Source organism: Crocuta crocuta, unplaced genomic scaffold (genome assembly GCF_008692635.1).
Source record: "Crocuta crocuta isolate KB4526 unplaced genomic scaffold, BGI_CrCroc_1.0 scaffold179, whole genome shotgun sequence".
NCBI lineage: Eukaryota > Metazoa > Chordata > Mammalia > Carnivora > Hyaenidae > Crocuta > Crocuta crocuta.
The window spans coordinates 3,685,816-3,709,683 of NW_027551568.1; the positions used below are offsets into that span (position 1 = coordinate 3,685,816).

The window sequence follows — 23,868 nt, forward strand, 5'->3', positions numbered from 1 at the left end:
AGAACAGTCTACCTCTGGTTAACCTTCAGTCCTCGCTGCCGTGCTGCTGGCTCCTTGGCGAGAGTTAAAGGGGGGCGGCCACGTACGCCGGTCCGAGGGGGCCGGCTCCGTGTCCTACCTGCCACCACCAGCCGCCGTGGCCCTGCCCGGCACACTGGGCCTCTGTGCTGCGGACCCCAGGCCTGGCTGCGGCCAGGCTCAGCCCCCGGGGGCTCCCTGTCTGTCTGGGGGGGGGTCCCCCAAGGAGGTTCTGACCCACCTCAGGCTTCTCCACATAGGCACCCAGGTCCCCAACCCTGCAGACCTCACAGTGGCTCAAGGAGGCTGTCCAGCATCACGCACTCCATGGGCGCCCCCTCCCTGGCCTCAGCGCTGCACGGATGGCTGGATGTACTCACCACAGGGCCTTTGCCCCTGCTGTGCCACCCTGTGCTCTCCCCTGGGCACCCACTTTATCCAAGGGCCCTCATGCCACCCTCCCAGAGGGGCAGTGCGGGTCACGCAGCTGCTCAAGCACCCACCTCCCCACCCCGAGGGAGCCTCATCCTGCCTTCTTTCAATCCACAGACTGGCCTTCCCCTGGCATTAGAGTGGCGACTTGGCACTTACTCATTCACGGTCTGTCCCCCAGACCAAAACACCCACTCCGTGTCTGTCTTCTTCCCTGCGGGGCCCCCAGCTCACAGCAGGGACCACAAAAATATGTGTGAAATGAGCAGCTGTGTGAATCCCACCCTTGAATCCCAACACAGCAGGTGGTTCAGGTGGGTCCTGGGCAGGGGACGGGAGCGGCACCCAGAAGAAGGGCAGAGAGGAAGAGAGAGGCGGCCCCAGGAGCAGGGGTGAGGGAATGTCAGGCACAAACACTGTGGAAGGGTCAGAGTCAGAGCTAGGGTCAGGGTCAGAGCTAGGATCAGGGTCAGGGTCAGAGATAGGGTCAGGGTCAGAGTTAGGATCAGGGTCAGGGTCAGAGTCAGGGTCAGAGATAGGGTCAGGGTCAGAGTTAGTGTAGGATCAGGATGAGAGCTAAGGTCAGGGTCAGAGTCAGGGTCAGAGATGATAGGTTCAAAGCTAGGGTCAGGGTCAGAGTTAGGGTCAGGGTCAGAGTCAGGGTCAGAGTCAGAGTTAAGGTCATGGTCAGGGTCAGAGCTAGGGTTTGTGGAAGAACAGAAACAGCAGTGCTTCTGTGATCAGACATTCTGGAATACAGGTAGGCGAGCCTCACCGGGCTGGGGCTGGAGGCTGACATCCGTCACTCTGTGTGGGTAGAGCGAGCTGTGGACGTGGGGGCAGGTCCCTACAGAGCAGGGCAACCTGTGGCCAAGTGGTGGGACAGCACTGGCAAAGTGCCAAGAAGTGGGTGGGGTTTTCCGCTCAGAATCAATCCCTTCCCGACTCCTTCTTGGATGGTTCTCCACCCCCAGCTCCTGGCTTGTGCTCCCTGACCAGGCTTCAGGTAAGGGCACTACCCACAGACCGTCCCCCTGACCCTTAGTCCCATTGGAAGAAAAAGTAAACAGTTTCCAGATAATTGCTTTGTTTTTTGTTTTGAGACAGAGAGAGAGAATCTCAAGCCCGATGTGGGGCTCCATCTCATGATCATACAACTGTGAGATCATGACCTGGGCCAAAATCAACAGCCGGACGCTGAATCGACTGAGCCACCCACGTGTCCCCAAATAACTTTGTTAAACAAAAAATACAGCAAATGCCACCACTGGCTCAACGTGGGTGGTGAATGGTCACCACACCATTCCTTGCATCTTCTTAGGGTTGAAACCACAGCGATGTGGAACGATGCTCAGGGGGGTGACAGCACCTGGTGCTGCCACTTCAAGAAAGTCTTTGGGGACATCTGCTCACCACGCAGAAGCTCCGTGCCCCCAGCAATCCCTTCCCCAGGTGCCACCCAACAAAAACACACACTCTGTCCACCCCTCAACGCCGCCCAGAATGGACAGAGCAGTGCTATCTGAACAAGACCAAAGTGGGAACTATCCAATGCCAGCCCACAGGGGAAAGGTAGATCATGGGAGAGTCACACAATGGCACGCAACCCGGCAGGGAAGGCTCAGGACAGCTACAGAGAGCGCGCGGACGGATCTACAGCAGACACAGGGGGCGGCACACTGCTGGGTCCCCCTCAGATCAGGTTCAAAACAGGTCAGCTGAGACTGTGGCGAAGACAATCAGAAAAGCGTTTGCTCTGGAGGAAGAGCAAAGCCGGGAAGAAGTTCGGGGAATGTGCCACATCCTGATGGGAGGCGGTTTACACAGTGGGCGTGTTTGCCAAAACCCACTGAATCGCACCCAACATGTGTGTACGGCGTACGTGTCAATTTTATCCCAGGAGAATCAAGAGAAATAGATACAAAGACAGAAGTCTGTTTGGCGGGTTTTGCTTTTCGCAGTGGTAGGAGTCAGCATTTCTGAAACGACTTCTTTGGTATCTTGGAGCTGAGCAATGAGTAAATATAATTAGGATAATGGAAGTCAGCCTCTTCCCTGTGGACCAGGAGAGTCATAAATACGGGAAGGGAGGATATTGGCACTCCAGTGTGCTGGAAGCATCCGTATCAACTCGCTCTTAAACAGACAGGTGGATGGACAGATGCGTGAGTGTTACACGCACACATGTGTCTGTACGTATATACACGTGTGTTCCTACTATCTGTGAACACCTGCCTCCCTATTTCTATATGTACATATCCTTTCCCTTTTTCTGCCTCCTTTACCCCTGTCAGTAAGAGGTAAAGTGTGGGGAGCCTGGGTGACTCAGACGCTTGAGTGTCTGACTCTTGACTCGGCTCAAGTCATGATCCCAGGGCCGTGGGATCAAGCTCCGGAGTGTGGAGCCTGCTTAAGCATCTCGCTTTCTCCCTCTGTCCCCCTCCCCCACTTGCATCCTCTCTAAATAAAACATTCTTTTAATATTAAGAGAGAAGGCTTTCACTGCCCTGTTCACCAAGACAGCACAGAAGTAATGACAGCCCAGTGACAACACACACACGCCGGGTCTGGGCTTTGGTTTCTAAGCACCGTTTCCCTTGGAGAGCAGGCTGACCCCAGGGCCGGTTCGAGGAAAGCGGAAGACGAGCCCGTAACACATCTTGTGCGAGCAAGCGTGGGGGTGCTCCAAGAGGGATGGCACGTGTCGGAGACGCGAGGCCAGCTCACGGGGGGTCCCGCTGACCCCATCTGGAGTAACTGAGGCACGAAAGCAATTGACAGCCGTGTTATTACAACCCAGTAGATAAAGTAAAATAAACTCATGAGCCCACATTCATGAAAGAAAGGGAGAAAGAGAGAAGAGCGAGGGGGGGAGGGAAGGAGGGAGGGAAGCAAAAGCTCTTTTCTTTTTCTTTTTTTTTTAAATGTTTTATTTATTTCTAGGAGAGAGAGAGAGAGACAGCGTGAGCAGGGGAGGGTCAGAGAGAGAGGGAGTTACAGACTCTGAAACAGGCTCCAGGCTCTGAGCTGGCAGTCAGCACAGAGCCCGATGCGGGGCTCGAACCCATGAACCGCGAGATCATGACCTAAGGGAAAGTCGGACGCTTAACCGACTAAGCCACCCAGGCGCCCCAACAAAAGCTCTTTTCTACAGAAGAATGCCCACCAACACATTCAGAAAGAAGAGGGTGGGCCACTAATCAGCGGATGCTAAAAGAAGTATGTAACACTTGATGAGAGCAGACTATTTGCCTGTGCTCGAAGTACTTTTCCAAAGATTACTTACTAATCACAAGGAGGAGACAGACACCTCGCAGGGGTCTGCCAGCAAGTCACCCGAGACCAGGAACCCTGGGCCAGCCCCACCCCACACCTCCTGACAGGAGGCCCCGAGGACACAGAGCTCCCCAGCGGGGTTCCTGCCCAAACAACTCAACAAATCTCAGTACGCGCAAACCCAGACCCACGCGGGGTGAGAGCATGTAGCGCACACCCGGCTGGCACTCAGCTGTCAACAACAGACAGAGAAGGCGGTTGGGGGAGCTGTGTACCCACAGTGTGGGGTCCCAGACTGGACCGGAGTCGGGTCCGGGCAATGGGATCCAGACCCAGAGCAGCCCGGGGCTGCTGTGAAGTTTAAACACAGGCTGCGGGTTAGCGCTGCAGCACTGGATCGAGACTGGAGTTCTTGATGTAGACGGATGTGCTGTGATTAGCTGAGACAGTGTGCTTGTCCTCAGGAAACTGGGTGTAAAGGGACACAATGTGGCCAACCTACCTTCAACTCATCAGGAGCAAAGTGTCTGTAAGTATCGAAGGTGCGGGTGGACGGACAGACAGATGAGAGCAGAGGGCACCAGGAAGCAAACGTGCCCAGGCTTCTAAGTGGGAAGGACAGAGGGGGTTCCTGCACTATTTTTGCAACACTTCTCTAAGTTTAAAATTGTATCAAAAGAAAGCATTACCCCTCCCCCTCAAAAAAAGATGCGAGGCAACCGGAACCCAAATGTTGCTGAGGACTGTGGGGACTGAAACGGCCATTCCGGAAAACAGTCAGTACCCCCATGACTGCACACTGTTCCTGAAAGTCCCGCTCCTCGATCCACCCAGCAGAGATGGGGGGCGGGGGGTGCACGGAGAAATGTTCGTCCGTGCTGGCCCGACTGGGGTGATGCCAATGTCCTGGAGGGCAGAATGGATAAAGAACTTGTGTTTTCACCCAATGGAATCCTGCACGGAAATGGGAATGGCGACCCGCCAGTCCACACGGCGGTGGGGACGGGTACCAGACACAGCCCTGCAGCAACGAGGCTGGAGACAGCACCGGCGGGCAGGAGCCCCCGGGGGGTGCGGGTGACTGGAAGGTGCACTGACGGCAGCTGGGAACGGATCTGGGCACTGATGGGCTTGCAGCTCTTCACGCACTGAACACTCACAATTTGTGCCTTTCTCTATAATACGCACCCTATTTCAATACAAATGTAGAAATGAATAAGTCCAAAAGAAAAGGCTTCTGAATACTTTTAAAACAACAACAACAAATTCAGTATGTCATCAGCCCGAGGCAAGCAGAGATGGGGAGAACGTTCCAGGCCTCCGGGAAGGGCAACATCCGTGGAAGCAGAACAGGGCGGCCAGTGCGGCTGGACTGTGAGGACGCGCCCGGGCTGGGAGGCCACAGGCCGTTCGCACCTCGGGCAAGGCCTTCTGTGTCCTCAGCCCTGCGCCCCGGGTCCTCCTAGGATGGGGCGGGGGCCCCGCAGTGCCAGGCGAGGCCCTGAACGAAGAGCAGGTGCGCGAGAAGGGGTTTGAAACAAACTGGCACCCGCCTGCCCCGGGCACCCCACACGTCCGGCCCCTGCTTTGGGTGACGTCCAGCAGCGCCCCCGAGGGAGCCAGCGCCCGGCCCCGCCCCCACTCCCCACTGAGGCTGTCACGGTCCCTGGGGGCACAGGCCGCTCCCCTCGCGCACCCGGAGCCCCAGCATCTGAGTGAGGGCACCACGTGAGGGCCCCCTGCCTACCCTCCCCGGACGTCGCCCAGCGGGGCTGCTGACTGGGTGGAAATCAGGCGGCTCTGGACCCGGCTCAGGACACCTGCGCACGCCCACCCACAGCCCACTCTCGCCGGAGCTCGGGTCTCAAAACTAAGGGAAAAACGCAGCCCACGACGCAGGGATGACACAGACTTCTTTCATGTGTGTGTGTTTGCAGCCAGCATCTCTGTGTCTGGGCATCCGTCCACGCTCGCCTGCGTTTCCGGAAGGAAGTAGCCGGCGAGGCCCAGGAGGGCGACGGGCCCCCTCGGTCACAGACGGGGACACGAAGGCCCGCCTCCTCCGAACAGCAGCGCTGCGAGCGCCGGGCGCAGGACGGGCCGGACGCGCCAGCTCAAGGCAAAATGTGGGGGGTGGCCCAGGGATAGCCCAGGGGGGTAGCGCAGGGGTGTGGTGCGGCCACGGGGGTCCGTGCAGCAGCTGGGCAAACAGCCGCCGAGCAGGGGCCAACGAGGCCCTTCGTCGCCAGAGCCTCGGTTTTTAATGGGTACAATAAGGGCGACCACACCCGCCTCCTGGGGACGTTCAGACGATTCAAGGAGACGCCCACGAGCTCCCTCCCCCGCGGAGCCTCATCGGTCTGCTGGGCCCAGCATAGCCCGGCGCAGGGGCCCCCAGAGGAATCTAGCCGTGTGAGTATTAAATAAACCCAAAGTATTCTCCGGACGCCGTTTGCCGTGGTTTTATTCCCGTGGTGTCCTGTCCCACCAGCGGCTGTTAACACCTGTCCTCCTTCTGGCCTCCGCCAGAGGTCCCCTCCCACGGGAAGTCCTCCCTGATGCTCTCAGTATAATTTGGGAGCCTGCCGTGGTTTCTTCTCACGCTGTGCTGTCATTGTGGCCTCCTGGTACCCCGAGCCCCCTGGGGACAGCCACGGGACGATCCCTGCTGCGTCTGGGGCCTGGCCTGCCGTAGGTGCTCAAACATTTGTGGGACACACACACGTGTGTGTTTCATCGGAGGCCGGGCCGGGTGAGGCCCAGCAGCTGCCTTCAGGCAAACCTCTGGAACAAGAGAAGTTTCCACACCTGGGTTTGCAGGGACCTGGGTGGGTCCTCTTTTCTCAGAGGCCACCCTGGAGCCCTGGCCATTGCCTCAGGGAGACAGGCATGCTTAGCCTGCATTTCTTTTAAGTTTATTTGAGAGAGAAACAGAGAGAGAGCGCATGAGCAGGGGAGGGGCAGAGAGAGACCATCGCAAGCAGGCTCTGTACTATCAGCGCGGAGCCTGACTCGGGGCTCGAACCCACAAAACCGCGAGATCACAACCTGAGCCAAAACCAAGAGTCGGACGCTCAGACAACCGAGCTGCCCGGGCGCCGCTAGGCTGGGTTTCCATAACCCTCAACACCGGCCCCTGCTGGCTGGCAGGCCTGTGCCTCCGCTCAGCCCTGCCCAAGGCGGGGACAGCAAGGGACCCTAACCAGGGGGCTGGGAACGGCCCCGGGGAGGCAGCTCCGCATCCGGTTCTGAAACACTGACGCCTCGGGACGGGTGCGCGAAGCTCCTCGCAGCAGGCAGGCACGGCGGGCTCTCTGGGTGCCCCGTCCCTCTGCTCACCCCCCACCCCCAGGCCTGGGGGCCCGCTGCTCCCACTGTACGGCCGGGGCTGCATGGAGGCCCATCCGTGCTCCCCATATGGAAGGTGGTCCCTGACCTACATGCCACAGAGCACAGCTGGTGATGACCCCACAGCCCCCAGCTCTACGCCAGCCTGGGGCTGGATGGGGGCCTGGTTCCAAGCTCTGCGCTTCCAGTGGGCACACGGGGGTCCATCCGTGGCCCCCCTCGCCCCCCATCATATACAGACTCACATGCAGATACGCTGCGCCCAGCTCCAGGCATCGCAGTAAAGCCAACATCGCTGTAAAGCAAGTCAAATACTACTGTGCTTTCGCGCAGAGAAGTCACGTTTCCACCGTGCGTCGTCCAGCGCGTGTGCACGGGCATCGTGCCCCAAAGGACAATGCGCGTGCCCCAACTAAAACATACTTCATTGCTAAAAAGTGCTAACCGTCATCCTGCGAACTTCCAGCAAGTGGTCACCACGGCTCACACATCGCCCTCCTGTAACCGTAGTGACAAAGCTTGAAATATTGCCAAGAGTTAGCAAAACGTGAGCCGAGACCCAAAGTAAGCCACTGCTGCTGGGAAAGCAGCGTCCACCCCGCCCGACGCAGGGCTGCCGCAAGCCTTCCGTCTGTATAACCTGCAGTACCTGCGAACTGCGTGGGATGAGGGGTGCCCGGACGGCCACCGGCCTCGCCCCCAGGACACCGGACACCCCCGCCCTCCGGGGGATGCGCGAGAAGGCTTCCTCTGGGACCCCAGGCAGCACCTGCACCTCCGCCGGTGGGTGCCGGGCGCCCCTCCCGACGCCATCGTAAGCTAGATGGTGGACACCTACAGACGGTGGCCTTCAGGCTGTCCCATCCCAGTCGGGGTGAAAGCGTTTCGGGGGAAGAAAGGGGTTTGGTTGTTTCTCATTAGAGACTGAGCGTAGAACACAAGTGATACGTTGGCAGAAACTGTGAAGCCGGTGTAAACACACCCAGCGATCTTCCCCTTCTGCAAAGATGTAACTCGTACAGTTTGGGGCTCCCCTGGAAAGCGCGGAACAGCGGTGACAGCAGACGGCCACCTCCCCTCCGCGGGAACACGTGAGGCCTGGGCCCAGAGAAGGCGCGTGGGGGCGGCCCACATGGTCCAGTCTTTCCTCCTTCACTGACTTTCTTTTACCTCCGAGCATGAAATTCAACCAATCTCCCTTATGCTGGGAAGGAAGCCGAGGAAAGCTTCCCAGCCCCACCTGAGTACAGCATGGCTGGGAACAAGGACAGTGGCCACTGATCGCCTACAGAGGGCTTCCTACCCACCCGCCAGGCACTGACCCAAGAGCTCCGCTTGGGATCACCCCTTACCCTCCACGACCGCCAAGAGGCAGGCGTCATTATTATTCCAGTTCATAGAGGTGGAAACAGACACCAGAGAGGTTCAGTAACTGGCCCAAGGTCACACAGCCAGCAGGCAATGGAGCCGGGGGTCTCGTCTAGGCAGGAGGGGGCCCCAGGGCCTTCTCACCCGCTGCGCCCAAGAGGCCAGAGTTCAGGTCCTGACTCCACCGCTCCGTGGCCCCCGCCTCATTTTCCACATTCTCAACAGGATGATCCCTACCTCCTGGGGTCCCCAGCAGGGTTCAAGACCAAGTGCGGAGGGGACAGCTCATGTGCACACCATCCGTGAGGGGGCTTTAAAAATCCTCTCCCTCGGGCGCCTGGGGGGCTCAGTCAGTGGAGCGTCGGACTTCGGCTCAGGTCACGATCTCACAGTTCATGGGTTTGAGCCCCGTGTCAGGCTCGGTGCTGACAGCTCGGAGCCTGGAGCTGCTTTGGATTCTGTGTCTCCCTCTCTCTCTGCCCCTCCTCTGCTTACACTGTCTCTCAAAACATAAATAAAAAACATTTAAACAAATTTTTAAAATTCCTCTCCCTTTCAACATCTTTCTGCGTTTCAAGCCTGCCTCTTAAAATATGTTTTCATGGTCCTGTTTATTTTTGAAGATTTTTCCTCTTAAGAAGCACTGTGATTTCTAGGTGGATACGGCTGGTTAACTAGCTTTCCCGGGGTGAGAATCTTAACCACTCTGCTGCGGTTTCCCAGCATGTCCTTCCCCAAACGCCTTTTAGATTGGCAAGCAGGGGTCGGGTGCGTTGGCTGGGGCGGAACCGAGGCCCCCTGGAGAGGGTCGGGGGCGCCGGGCCACGTGACTGAGGGTGACTGGAGGGCATCGGGGAGCCGCTCGCTCAGCACAACGGAGACGGCCAGATCTCCCAGGTATAAAATATGGACCTTCCGTCCCTCCCCAAGTGAAAGCAAATTGCTTCTGCATAATTCCAGCTGCCTTCCCTGGCACGCTGTGCAAACAAGAAGACTCCGTGGCCCAGGTCAAGGCACGGCCCGATGGGCCACGTCCGAGGACCCACAGCGCCCAGCCGGCCTGAGCCTGTGTGCGCACGCCGTCCACCGCCTCCCCGAACAGCCAGGCAAGCAGACCCCGGGCCAAGTGCGCCTTCGCCCTTCTCCGTGGCCTCTGGACGTTTCTCTGCCACGGCGCTCAGCTATCCAAGGCAGCATCCTGCCCGCTGCTGAGTCACGGGCACATTCCAGGGGCTGGCCCCTCCCCCCACCCCACTGCTGTCCCCACTCGGGCAGTCGGGCTCATCCTGGCCCCGCGGAAGCAGGTGCATCCTGGGGCAGGAGAGCCAGGATGGCGCCTTCTGCTTCACTCCCAGCAGGGGCATCAAATGCTGGTGAGGGAGGGACGCGGGAGGTGCCAGGCCCAGACGGGGACCCCAAGCTTAGGGTCTGGCTCCAACGCAAGGGATGGGGGGGAAATGACCAGCCGCGTTTGATTGCTCAGAGATACGCAGGGGCCTGAGCCCTCCCCGTACCAGGCTTTGCTCTTCCCTCAGCAAGAGGCCCCTGAAATAGTGCCATGTGCGCCCCACACCGATACAACCATCCTATCCCCACCCTCGAGGCGCAGGCGGGGCCAGGATTCCTGTGGGGACACCCAGGAGTCCCCAGACCCAGGCTGTCACACAGAGGCGCTGTCCTTGAGGCAGCTAGCGTCCGTCACCGCAGGCTGGCTCACTGCCCATGGAACCGAACGGTGCTCTTCCCTCTCTGAAACCTCCAGGACTGGTGTCAGTCTGAGAACAGGGACCGTGGGGAGCAGGCATCAGGGGTTGTGACAGAGGCCAAGGGTCGTGCCCAGGAAAAGCAGGTTCCCGGCAAGGGGCCCCCCTGCCCCCCTCCTCAGGGTAGCTCCGGGAGGAAACAGAGCTTGCCCATTTTACAGGTGGGCAAACAGCTTCAGACACAGCGAGGGACTGGCCCGGGGCCGTTCGCGAATGGCAGAGCTGGGACATCCAGAACTAGGGTGCCCATAACTCTCCCGAACAAAACAAACAGCAGTGCCGACCTCCAAACAAAGTAACATCCGTAGCAAAAAAAAAAAGGAACATATGTCGTTGGTGCTCAGCAAACTTCACCCGGAGTATCGGGCTCAATCCTGCAGCCCCCCCGCCGTGTGGGTGAGGAGAGCGGGGCTCAGAGACGCGGACTGACGTCCCTGGCACCGGCCAATAAACGGCGGGACTGGAGGGCGGCTCCGGCGCGCTCCCGGTGCTGCTCGCCCTGTAAACAGGTTTATGACTCCATCCTTCAAAGCACATCCAAGCGAGGTTTATTACATAATAGAAAACAAAGCTAGTTTTCTCATACGTTTCCCACTCAGGGAGTTTTATTAAAATGTAATAAATCTCCAGGGCAGAGTGCGACTTTCATGCGAAGGGCAAGGGGTCCGTCTCTGTTCTTCTGCAGACCGCAGGGGGAGGCGGGGGCAGGGGGAGAAAGGAGCGCAGGATAGGAGGGGGGGGAAAGGATGGATCACCGTGCGGCCCTCGGAGACTCGGTCCCGCCCAGGAACGGGGACTCTGCACTCAACAGGGTCCTGGGGGGGAAGGGGGGTGAGGCTCTGGGGTCCCAAGTTCTTGTCAAATACAACGCCTCCTTCGCATTCCCCACGCTGTCAGCTGGGCTCGCTAACCCCCGCGACTGTCCCTGCCGGTCCTGCAGCCACGTGCACGAGCTGGTCCGCACCCCGTGTGAGCTCCCCGCTGCCCAGAGGACAGAACTGGAGCCTCTTGTTCAGGTGTACGGGGCTCCTTGGTCCAGCCCTCACTGGGCTCCCCGACCTACTCTCCCACAATCCTCTGACCACCCCACGGGTTAGCCACTCCCAGCTGCTTGGGCCTCCCTCCCCCGCCAGGCTGGTTCATGCCTCCGTGTTTCTGCAGGTAATGTTTCCTCTGCCTAGAATGCCTTTCCCCCGCCCGGCTGCCCAGAAAACTCCTATTCAGCCTTCAAAACCCAGCTCAGACATCACCTCCTCTGCAATGCCCACCGGCCCTCTCCTGTGCTTCCTCAGCAGTAGCTGCCAGCTCCCGTCGGTCCCTTCTCCTCCCGACAAGGCTGGTGTCTCATTCGCAGCCCTGAGGTCCTGGCAACGTGCTGGCCCAGAGGACGCTCAAGAAGTGTCTCCAGAATGTAATTCTCTGAAAATGTGTCTTCATGTCTTGTGTTCACCAGGATGCCCCCGTCAGGCTTTCCATGGACCTGGAGGCGATCGAAGGGCCACCATCCCTGGAGGCCTTCGTGCCCGGGGTGGGCAACAGAATCGCGGGTCCCCAGACGCGCCCACGTCCTAGAGCCCAGAGCCTGAGCAAACGCTTTTTTACAGGCAAAACCAACTTGCCTGATGTGACCAGTTGAGACTTTCAGGGACGTCATCCCGGATTCTCCCGGCGAGCCCAGTCTAATTACGTGGCTCCTTAAAACGCAGGAGCCGTCCGGCTACGGCTGGAGAAAGAGACGGCAAACCAAAAGATGGGTCAGAGAGAGGCCGCGCTGCCGGCAGTGAGGACGGAGGAGGGGCCGCCAGCCACGGCAGGCGGGTGGCATCAGAGGGGACAAAAGGCCGGGATGAAGTCTCCCCTCAAGTCTCAGGAAGGGAATGCTTGATGTTAGCCAGCGGGACCCCTATCAGACTTCTGCCCCCAGAACTCTACGGTAATAAATCCGTGCTGTTCAAAGCCACTATGTTTAGGATACTTTGTTGCAACAGTGAAAGACAATGGACGTATGCTATGCCCCCGGCCTCAGCCACTTACTGGGGGGTCCCCCCGCCCTGGGCATTCCCCAGCCTCCACACCGTCCCCTGCCACACCCCTACTACCTTCCTTCTCATCCCCTGCTTCACCTACCCTTTGCTGCCGGCTGAACTCCTATTCATCCTTCAGAGCCCATCCCCAAGGCCTCAGCATGCCCCGCAAGCCCGGACGCCGCACCCCTAAGGCTCAGCCACGCCTCCGGGCGCTCCACGCACCTCGGGGGGTGAGGTCCCAGATTGCAGATGCCCGTGTCCCCTTCACTCTGAGCCCTTGATCGCAGGACCTTGGGAAGCACCCAGGAAGCGACGGGGCTTGGGCTGGTCAAGGTCAGAGGCCTCCCTCCACCCATGGGGTCTGCGGGGCGACAGTACACCCCTGCCTCGCGACTTTCCTTAGCTGCAGGTGCATTTGTGCCAGGACAGGAGGCGGCTCTCTGACGGCTGTGTCATTTCCTCCTGCCCACGTGGTGCTCTGGTTTCTCCCCCGCCCCCCAGGCCCGCCACGCCGTCAGCCTCAGAGACAAACCTCCACGCACTCCAACACGCGTCGAGATCCGACACGCACGGAAGGAAGCCTGACCTGAGGGACTGACCCTATGAACATCACCAGAGATGTGGGAATAACACGGGACACGGCCGCTCACGGCAGCCTGCTTCCATCTTTCCGTTGGGAGAAATCGGAAATGACACAGAGTCTGAAAATGAGCGTTTGGTTAAATAAATAATACCTCCTTCAGCTGAGAGTTTATTATACGGCTCCTAAACATAGCAGTTTTCAGGCTCTGCAGGAGCCTAGGCAAATGTTTACTACATGATACTAAATTGGGATCTAAAATTTAAAAAACATGTATGTATTTGCCTCTTAAGAAGACCAGTGAGAATGCTCATCTCAGGCGTCAGCAGCCGCAATCCCGTAAGGGGGGGGGGAGAGTTGCCACGGGACGGATTGTATGCCTCACCTATTCTAGAACGTCCAAAGTTTCTATGGTAATCATATGTTATGATTTTTTAGAATAAGATTTTTTTTTTAGCGAGAATTTTCTGGAGAGGAATTTGGCAACATCCTCGTCCAGATGACGGGGTCACACAACCTCCTGTCGGAGGGACTGTGAAGCGGCTACCGCGGAGCTCAGGAGAAGCGCGGGTGGGCGCTGAGCCCGCGCCGTGAGCCCCGGGGCCGGGGCCTGTGCCGGAGCTTCTGCCCGACACGGGGACACAGGAGCCCTGATGCCAAGAGGAGATGAGCAGCCGGCAGTGGGAGGGGGTCTGGGAGGGCCCAGCGGAGGCCCCTGGCCCCCCGCACGGGACACCTGACAGGTGGGACACATCCCGCACAGCAGGGACAGGGCGGGGAAACAGGGAGGAGACCTTGAGGGGCGGTGGCCGTGGGGCAGAGGGGGCTCTACAGGGAGAATCTGCACGTGTCCTGAGGACCAAAGAGATGGTCGTCGGCTAAATTCAGACCCAAGAATCCGATCAGGACCCAAAATCCACAGGCTGCCCTTCCCCACTGAGTACCTGTCCCCCATTTCTGAAAATCGCACCTGAGAGGGTCACAGGGACCGGGAAGCCGTGCTGTGGGCTCGTTCTAACGTGCAGGACGGCCCACGCGGCCCGGCCGTCGGTCACCTCTGCTGTGACAGCCCCTCTCAGAACAAATCGCCGCCAGGGACAGATGCTGCAGGGCCCACACAAAGAAGCTGGGGACCTGGTCGCTTTCCGCTCACCTGTGCTTCTTCCCTGGACGCTTCCAGAGCCTGGGGCTGGCCTCTCCAGCCTGCAGGAATGCGGTGGGAAGAGCAGGATCCAGGGGCGGAAGGGCAGGAGAAAGTCACAGGAACAAGAGCCATGTGGGTGAGCCCAGAGGGGACAGGGCTCCCTGAGGGCAGGGCAGGCCCCACCCAGGAAGCCAGACTAGGCTGGAAAAGACCAGAGCGCTCCCGTCACCTGCCAAGGCCGCCCCTGCGCCACCGCCTCTGGTTACAGGCTTGCTGGTAGGTGCTGTGCAGGACTGACCGCGCGGGGACCGGGTGCTGGGGGGACGGGCACATGTGAGACCTCAGTGGCCACGCCAACGCGGGAGGCACCTCGCAGGGAGAGCTGCCCGGAAGAAAAGGGACACCACGGTGGTGCCCGAGGATGGGAGCCTCCTCCAGAAAGTCCTCCTTGACCACCAACTCCCTCCGCTCAACTGAGCGCGGGCGTCTCGTGCTTCCCCGGTTCTCACAGCTTCATCGTGGTGCGGATTTCACGCCGTCACCCCGGGCTGTTTGTCTGTCTGGTCCCTTCACTAAACTGCAAGACTCAAACCCAGAGCCTGGATGATTGGATGTGAGGACGAGGGGTTATGGACATGGAATGGATACATGAGGGGGGGGAGGATGGATGGATGGATGATAGATGGGTGCATGGGGGGTTGGTGGGCAGACAAGAGATAGATACATGGGGGATGGACGGATGGACGGATGGATGTGTGTTGGAGGACTGGGGAGCAGACAGGGGGTGGATATGCAGGAGATGGATAGATTAATGGGTGGAGGACAGACAAACAGAAGGGGATGGACAGATGAGTGACAGATGGTGGGAGGCAAGGAAAGAGGCTAAGGCAGGCCAGGGAAGGGGGAGGGACGGCCCACAGGCAGAGAAGACAGTCACCGCCAGCTGGGACATGTCCTCCGGGTGCGGGACAGGCAGAGCCAGGACCTGAGAGCGGAGGGAGGGAGGAGAGGCTTGGGGGCTGGGGACGCTGAGGGATTGCCTCAGCGTCCTGTGACCTTCCAGCCACCCAGATCTCGTTCCAGAGAGTTTTACGGGCACCTCAGGGCCTAAGAGCCTGACCTCATCAAACTGTTGATTCAAATCAAATTATTTATTGAATAGACTCAAACACTGAAAGCTTTTAAGTCAGCGCCTGTCTTGATCCCTATCTGCTCTGGGTCTTGATTAAATCAAACTCTGACCTCCATGGAGATGCTGAAGCACGCACGGAGAGAGGCGGGCCGGGGAGGGATGGAAAGTCCCCCGAGAGGAAGGAGCAGGCCTGGCATAGGTGCCAAGCGTCCACACCGATTGGCTGCCGCCCTCATCGGCACAGCCTGGGGCGTCTGCACCACCACAACCTCCCTCTCGGATCACACAGGAGAGGGTGCGAGGCAGGGACCCCAAGCACCTCGGATCACACAGGAGAGCGTGCGAGGCACCTGGACCCCAAGCACCATCTCTGCAGGGACACAGGCCACCCCGGGCTCCAGCCCACGACCAGCCTGCGGGTAAACGTGGCTGGGGTTCCTCTGCCCAAACTCCAGAGACCCTGTTCCCAACACAGAACATGAAAAGTCCACGCATTAAAAACGGAGAGGGAGATGCCGCAGGACCACGGAGCCAAATCGGGTTTTTAAATAGGAAGGTGCAATAACACAGCAACATGACCGGCAAACAGAAATGACCTGAAAATATCAACTACCAGCTNATCGGCACAGCCTGGGGCGTCTGCACCACCACAACCTCCCTCTCGGATCACACAGGAGAGGGTGCGAGGCAGGGACGGCTCGGCGCCTGGACCCCAAGCACCATCTCTGCAGGGACACAGGCCACCCCGGGCTCCAGCCCACGACCAGCCTGCGGGTAAACGTGGCTGGGGTTCCTCTGCCCAAACTCCAGAGACCCTGTTCCCAACACAGAACATGAAAAGTCCACGCATTAAAAACGGAGAGGGAGATGCCGCAGGACCACGGAGCCAAATCGGGTTTTTAAATAGGAAGGTGCAATAACACAGCAACATGACCGGCAAACAGAAATGATCTGAAAATATCAACTACCAGCTCTACCAGAAAACAGAATGTATAAAACCGAGTTTCCCAAGGTTTGTTCCAGGGAAAACCGGTCCCAGGAAACACTCGGCGGAACAAAAACAAGAGTCTATGCAAATATTAAAACGTGGAGGCAAAATAAAATGAAAACCAACTTAATTTTAATTTTTTTTAAAAATTTTTCAGTGTTTTATTTATTTCTAGGAGAGAGAGACAGCGTGAGCAGGGNATCAAAATGAAAGATTACGGGCTCAGAGGAGGTAGAGAAACGCCAAACAGCTCCCGGAGGTGTGCGACGCGTGTCGGCTGGTCAGACTCTCCCACGGTCCCGCTGCATACAAACCTGGCTGACTTTCCACCTCGGGATGTTTACCAGACTTATGACCACAAAACACCTATTTTCTGGAAACAATTATGACCTATGTGACGCTTCCAATTGTCAGTCAGCAAACGTTGACTTTGCTCCTCTCCCCTCCCCCATTGCTGTTGGGTTGGACTGTGTTGAGTTACTTTGGTGAGTGGACTTCTAGCAAATGTGACATAAACTTGGTTGGCTTGGTTCCTGAGCTGCAGGGTGGTGCCTGGGAATAACGTGTCCTGGTGGCCTCTGCCCCCTCAGCCTGGGTTCCAGAATAAATATAGAGGGAGCAGGCCAAGCTTGCCAGCCCGCAGCCTGAAGTAGAGCTGCCCAGCCACGCCCCACCTAAGGAAGCCAAACCTGTCCACCCAGGGGTGTGAGAATAAGTGCACGGCGCATGCCACTGAGTTTGGGTGACTTGTTACACAGCATCATGATCACCATAGCTGACTGATACACCACTCCACAGAAGTACCCTTCTAAGAATTGCACACAGAATAACATGGTGAAGAAAAACATTCGTAAGAGGAAACACTCTTGGAAGCTGTTGGGAAAGAGTGAACGGCACCAGGCGGGAGCTCAAGACACACTCAGAGGATGCGCATCTTAGAATCGAGTGTCCTGGAGAGGACCCGGGCTGTTCGCAGCGGAGACGCAGGGTTTAAGAAAAAGCTGAGCAGCCCGAAAGAAAAAGATGTAAGATACAAGCAGGTAAATCCCAGGGGAGGAAGCGTGAATTGTCGATAAACAAAGGAAGGTATGTTCAGCCTCACGAGGCATCACAGAACTGCAAAATAAAACAACACTGGGCTGCACTCTCACATCTGCTCGAGGGCAGACGTGCGAAGTCTGACAACTCAGAGGCGTGGAGTGGGATTCATTCCACAGACAGACCGGCAACAGGGAGAGAAGGAAGCTGAAGACTCAGGGGTGTTCGCCCCCTGCAGCACTGATGGGAATCACAAAATCCGGGGCAATAAAACTCCTCATGTTCCCATGATGGGGGAGATGCATAAATCAACCAGATGACACGTGCCATGTGCAGAAATTACCAACACTGAGTTGGGAGCACAAATCAAATTACAAAAGGCAGCATGATGCCACTTCCACCAATTTTTTAAAAAATTTTAATGTTTATTCATTTTTGAGAGAGAGATGGAGTGTGAGCAGGGGAGGGGCAGAGAGAGAGGGAGACGCAGAATCCCAAGCAAGCTCCAGGCTCTGAGCTGTCAGCAAAGAGCCCGAAGCAGGACTCGATCCCACGCACTGTGAGATCATGACCTGAGCCGAAACCAAGAGTTGGGTGCTTAACCAACTGAGCCACCCAGGCGCCCCTGTAACAGGACATAAATTTCAGTGGCTTCACCCACGCTGTTTCTGATCACTGGCCACTGGCCCCCACACTAATCAGATGACCCCAAAATAACTACAAGGGAGGCTGGGGAAGGAAGGAAAAGCTTGGATTATTCGGTGAGCACTAGGTTAGACAGTCTGTGACCCACGATACCTAGTACATTCTACAATTCATGTGTACATTAAAGATGTCATGATTAAATTCAAGACAGAAGGAAGAGATTCACCCGCACAAAAGGGAGCAACTCCAGCAAGGCACTGTGGGAGAAAACCTGAGACCACGCCCACCCCCGGTATTCCTGAGGATTCCCCTGGCCGAAGGTCCTGCCCAAGCTCATATGTGCCAGGGGAAAGGTAGGGCTGGTGTGGGTTTCATACCATCCCGGTTCAGAGATGGTGCAGGCACGATGTCAAGTGTGCTATGGGACTGAGGCTGCCGTGGCAAGTGGCTCTGCCCCAGCCACACACAGTGTGAGGCTGCAGGCAGTCCCGGAGCTGCACCACAGGGGAGAGAGGTGGGGTGGGGCCCACCTTCTCCCTGGTGTGGGATGTCCCCAGTCCCCTCTTGCTCACCTGACAGTATCAGAGCCAACTCTGTGCTCCTGGCCCCCACCCCACCCCCTAGGACGGCCCCGTAGAGGTAAAGGGCTCTCTTGGTCATGTGAGTATTTCCTCAGAACCATATCACCATTCATCCATCTAACCATCCATCCATCCATCCATCCATCCACCCATCTGTGTCCATCCATCTATCCACCCATCCGTCCATCCACCCATCCACCCATCTGTGTCCGTCCATCCATCCATCTGTGTCCGTCCATCCATCCATCTGTGTCTGTCCATCCATCTGCATGCCCATCTACCCATCTATCATCCATCCATCCAATGCCCAGCCTGTGGCAGATCTGTGATGGGCTCTGAGCATCCAGTGATCACCAGGGTGGACCTGACTGATCCCCACCCCCAGTAAGCACATGTTCTGGGTGGGGCGAAGGGGGGTAAACCATACCCAAGAACCCCCACACTCAAGCGGAGATGCAATAAAGAACGCCGGGGGCTGCTCTGCACTGAGTGGGGGGGGGGGTGGCCTCTTTGAAGAAAACAGGTTTATACTGAGACTAAGTGCCCACAAGGGGCCAGTACCTGAGGGTCAATGCCAAGCACACTCCAGGCAGGCGGCCCCAGCAGGCACCGCCCCCTTACATGGGCCGAGCTGGGCAGGCTGGCTGGTCACTGAGCAGCAAGGGGCACTGGGCTGGGGAGCGGGGTAGGAGCCGGGGCTTTTATCCGGGTCCCCGGGAAGCCACAGCAGGATGCTAAGCCTCGCTCCCAAGCAGCCGAACCCCGGCTACTCAAAGTGGGGTGTCGGACCAGTGTGGCAACGCTCTAAGCCAGCACCTTCTGAGTTTGTCCTTCCTGGGGGTTCTGGGGAGTCTCCACACTGAGTCTGCGTCTCCCAAGGCCTGGCCCGAGTGGCAGTGGTTTTGAGAGATTTCCAAGTGTCCCTTGCCTCCCTCCCTCCCACCGAGGACCCCATCATCTACTACTTGCATACGCCTCAAACCTCCGTGGCTTGCATTTACCTTCTTGACAGATTTAGGAGGCAGCCGGCCCTTTGGGATCCAGCTGTGGTGACGCCAAGTGGGGGGCCTCCCCAGGCCCAGCCCAGGCTGGACGCTGAAACCGTGCCCTGCCACAGCCCAGACCATGCCAACCGCGGGCCCAGGCCAGGCACAGATGGGGGGGGGGGGTTGCTGAGGCCCCCAGGCGACCCCGGGATGAGCAAGGGCCCTGCTGTTGCAAGTGTGCTCGGTGCGCCAGCAACAGCAGTGTCACCAGGGGCTTGTGAACAGCGCAGAGCCTCGCCCCACCCTCGACCTAGGAATCAGGACCTGAATTTTAACAAGACCCTCCCCCCCTGATTCCCACGCACCTGGAAGCGAGGGAACTTCTTCTTCAGGATATAGATTTTCAACTGAGGACAAAATCGCTCTCAAGGGGCAAAAACCGGTTCTTGAGGGGTATGAAGAATCTCACGTTTTTAGGTATAAGGTGCGAGTCACACTGAACAGAAATACAGTAGGGGGCGGAGGGGCATCTAGAACAATGTCTCAAAGGCTTCCTGCAGGGAACAGGGCCGACCCGCAGCCAGGTGAGAGCCCTCAGGCCGAGGGGGCCCGGGCAGTGCCAGCTGGGGACTTCGCCTCCAATCTGTGTCGGGGTGCCCATCTGTCCCTTCGCCTAGGACAGGGGGGATCGGGGGCAGGGGAGCATTTACAGATCACGTCCGTCTGAATTTCGTATTCCAAGCTCTGCTGATCTTCGCCTCGCAACTGCCTGGCCCCACCCTGGAGCAGATGCAAGTCGCACATCAGCTCTCAGATGGACCGCGCGGCCGTGCTCTTCTATACTTGCACCGAGGCTTCCGGCTCGGCCCACGGGGTCCCCCCTCCCCCACGCCCCGACCTGGACTAGGTGGACGGGAGACACAGGTGTGGGTCTGGGGAAGCCGCCAGCAGAGGAAGACGCAGGAAGGGAGCGTGGCTGAGGATGGGGGTTGGCGGCAAAAGCTACTTAGGAAGTCAGATCTGAGCGGGGTGCCCGCAGGGGTGATGACTGTGCGGTGCGCTGAATGACACAGCCAAACAGGTGCGTCCATGCCCTACCTCCGTGTGCGGGCAGGTTCTTGAGGGGTGGTTGTGGGTGTAATTAAGTCACAGCTCTAGACACGAGGTCACCCCAGATCACGTGGGTGGACCCTGAATCCAACGATAAGTGTCCTTATAAGGCACGCACAGGGGACAGCCACACAAAAGAAAGGCTGTCTGAAGCTGAGGCTGGGGGCAGGGACTGGAAGGCCCCCCGCCCCAGGAGCTGGAAGAGGCACGAAGGATCCTGGGGGAGCCTGGCCCCACCCACAGCTTCATCTCAGACTCTGGCCTCCAGGGCTGTGAGAGAGCACATTCCTGCTGCTTTAAAGTCCCTACTTTGTGTCCTTCATTCAGCGGCCCCAGGACATTGGCACAGGCTGGACATCAGGCAAGTGCCAGGCAGGCTGGTCTGGGTGAGCATGTTCCTCCTGTTGTCATCAGCCCCGGGGCCCCAGGATGGGAGGTGCCCACAGAGGACCAGCTCTGAAGCCAACTGGTAGCTCTCCAGAGGGTGGGAGGCACAGGCTGGCTCCCTCCCCGTGCCCCCTCCCAAGAGTGGAGGACACGGCCCCACGCTGAAGGCTGGACGGGGTGCGGACGTGCCGCCACCATGGGGCCCGTGAAATGCAGGACAATTAACAATGCACTCCGCTTACATCCCAGAGAGCCGTTGCCAGGACGTGAATACCACACCTGTCCTTAAAAACGTATTCACGGGGACCCCATGGGAGAGCCCTGGGGAGGCTCAGGGCGCGCCGCTGAGCGTGTCTCTAATCCCCGTGATCTGCGCACGGGCTCCGGCAGCCCCATCCACGTGGGCGTTGGCCGCCAGACGGAGGTGGGGTGGCCTCCCCACGCAAGGCCGTGGCAACCTTTCCACTGGTAAAGACACAGACTCACACACGTCCCAAAACAGAGAGGGCGTGAGCCGAAACTGCTCACAGGAGGAAAGTGTGACTGGCAGTTAAACACACAAACTGCTCACCCTCGCCCGCCAGGAACCAAAGGGACGCAAACAGAAGGCCCCTGGGCCACGGCGGTGCGGGCCAGCTGGCCACCCGCTCAGGGGGCCTGCAGTGCGCCGGCCGGTCAGCAGCTCACTCTCCGGCTCGGTCGTTACCTCCCGGCCCTTCTGCCCAGACAGCAAAAGGTGGAGGGAAACTACACGCCTGCAGTTTTTTACGGTAGCGATGGCTCAGGGTCAGAACGAACGACCCAAGGGCGAGTTCACGGCCACAGGCCACAGAGGGCGTCGATGCAGACGCGGTCGCAGCTGGAGAACCCGGCAAGAGCCGCGTGAAGCAAGGAGAGCGCAGACCTGCTTTCCATGTCTGACCATACAGATCTGTCCGCGCCAGAAGGATCCACCGAGAACTTGACGGCGCTGCGCCAGAGGTCACAGGCGCAGGGCGGGGGCGAGCCTTCCTGGCACGGCTGACGCCCCTGCATGTAGCTCTAATCACGGAGAGCCAACGTCTGCGCCACGACCGTGAGGAGGCAGAACGCGGAGAAGTCGTCTGTGGATCAGCTTTGGAGAAACACTAACTCGAGACCATGTGCTGTTCTGGGGACCTTCCGGGCCACCTCGCCGGGCCCTCAGGCTGCCCCGGGCGGGGACAGAGGGGACGGAGACCCCTGGAGCAGCCCGGAGGTGGGTGCCTGGCCTCCCTCTCAGCTGCTCTACCCACGTCCGAGCAATCGGAGTCTGGAGCCCGTAAGCAAGAATTCCGCCCCAATCCGCCCGTCCCCACCGCGGCGCCCTGGAGGGCGGGCAGCAAGCGCTACGTACCCCCCACAGCTCTGTCCCGTGGGCACAGATGGCACCGGGAACCTCAGGATGAAGCTGGTGTGTATCCTTTGGGGCCAACGAGGCGGCCACCGCGGACTGTGCCCAGGATCCAAGGTGACAGAAGACCCAAGTGCCCCTGTTCACTCGCAGCCCGGGGGGCCCTCCTTGGACCGTCCACTGGGCAAGAGGGCACGCCCTCCATGGCAGGAGCTGGGGGGCGGCCCGGGGAGGCTGCAGGGAGGGGCCTGGGGAGGCTGCGGGNCCCGCCAGGCGCCCCAAGTCACCCCCATCCCTTATGCAAGAAGGAGAGGACCCGGCTCCAGGTACCCTTTCAACACCTTCCCAAAGCCTCGCGGACGCCCGCCCCCCCCCCCCCAAGAACCAACAGAAGGAATCATCAAGCCGCCGGCCCGGAAGCAAAGCCAAACGCCAAAAATAAATCCACTCGAGGGGGCCACACGCACACTGGAGTCCTGATGGGCGGGCAGAGGTGGTTTTTAACGGGTTCCAAATCGAAAAACGAATTCACAATTGCTGGAGAAACACACCTTGAAAAGCAAAACGGCCGCACGTCCAGGGAGCGTGGGAGCGGTGCGCGGAGACACGCAGCCCTTGCCTGGGCCGCGGGGAGCCCCCCGCTCCTGCCCAGCTGAGCAGCTGTAAATACTGAAGACGACGCAGCCGATATGGTTTCTCAAACCCCCTCCTCTCCCACCGCGTTTGAAACATCAAAGGGGCTGCTTAATGTTCTCGGACTGAATTCGCGTCTCACATAGAGATACTCCCCCGTCGCCAGCGGGTTATTTATTCACCAAGCGCTTCCGCTGAGCCAGGAAGGAAGAGAACCGTGTGGACAATGGGGAGAATCGTGCGCTTGGCGGCCCGCGAGCTGCGTCTCAAGTCCGGGGCGCCAGCGGAGGGGCTGCCCGACCTGAAGTCCCCATGCAAACCCTCTTCCTCCAGGGAGGAGAAAAGGCAGGGGAGGGGCGGGGGAGAGCAAAAGCAGAGCGCAGGGAAGGCGAGCGGCTTTCCTCCGGGGCTGCCTGCGCCCCACTGACGACCCCCGACCCCCGTCGTCGCTTCCTCCCCCGGTCCCCTACGTGCACTTCGCACCCGAAGAAAAGTTGGAAGGCCGCCAACTCACAGGGCCGCTCGAGCCGGGCGTTTGGATCTCGGCCCTCGGCCTTGGAAGACGCGCAGGTGCCCAAGCGGAGAGGCCCGCCCTCGGCTTGACTTACCGCCACAGAGAACTTTCCAGAACCTTCCCCATGTCGGCATGGTAATACTTCGTCAGGATCAAGATCACCTGTAGTGGCAACAGAAAGACAAAGGCAGACATCAGCGAGTCTCACGGTTCTGAAAGACGGATGTGGGGCGCTCCCGACCCGGGACGTGGGGCACGTGGAGCCGCAGGGGCCCCAGCCTTTCTGTCGGCTTTCCCCGGCGGCCCCCAGGGCCCCTGCGGCAGAGCGCCACGCTGGAGGCTGGTGTCCTCCCTGCAGCCTCCCTCCCCTCTCAGAGTGACCTCGGGACCACCCCCACCCTGCCAGGGCCTCCCAGTAGCTGCCGGTCAGCAGGACAAAGTCTTTAAAATGTTTTAATGTTTATTTATTTTTGAGAGAGACAGATGGGGTGTGAGTGGGGGAGGGGCAGAGAGAGAGGGAGACACA

At 58.9% G+C, this 23,868-nt stretch overlaps 1 protein-coding gene across 1 annotated transcript in view; it reads right to left on the minus strand.

Moving 5' to 3' along the window:
- SORCS2 (sortilin related VPS10 domain containing receptor 2) overlaps window positions 1–23,868 on the minus strand; it is a 404,846-nt gene that overhangs the window by 219,317 nt on the left and 161,661 nt on the right. Inside the window, exon 2 of the mRNA XM_077750377.1 lies at window positions 23,437–23,504. Within this exon, the coding sequence (XP_077606503.1) occupies window positions 23,437–23,504 (68 nt within the window). The remainder of the gene's footprint in view (window positions 1–23,436; window positions 23,505–23,868) is intronic.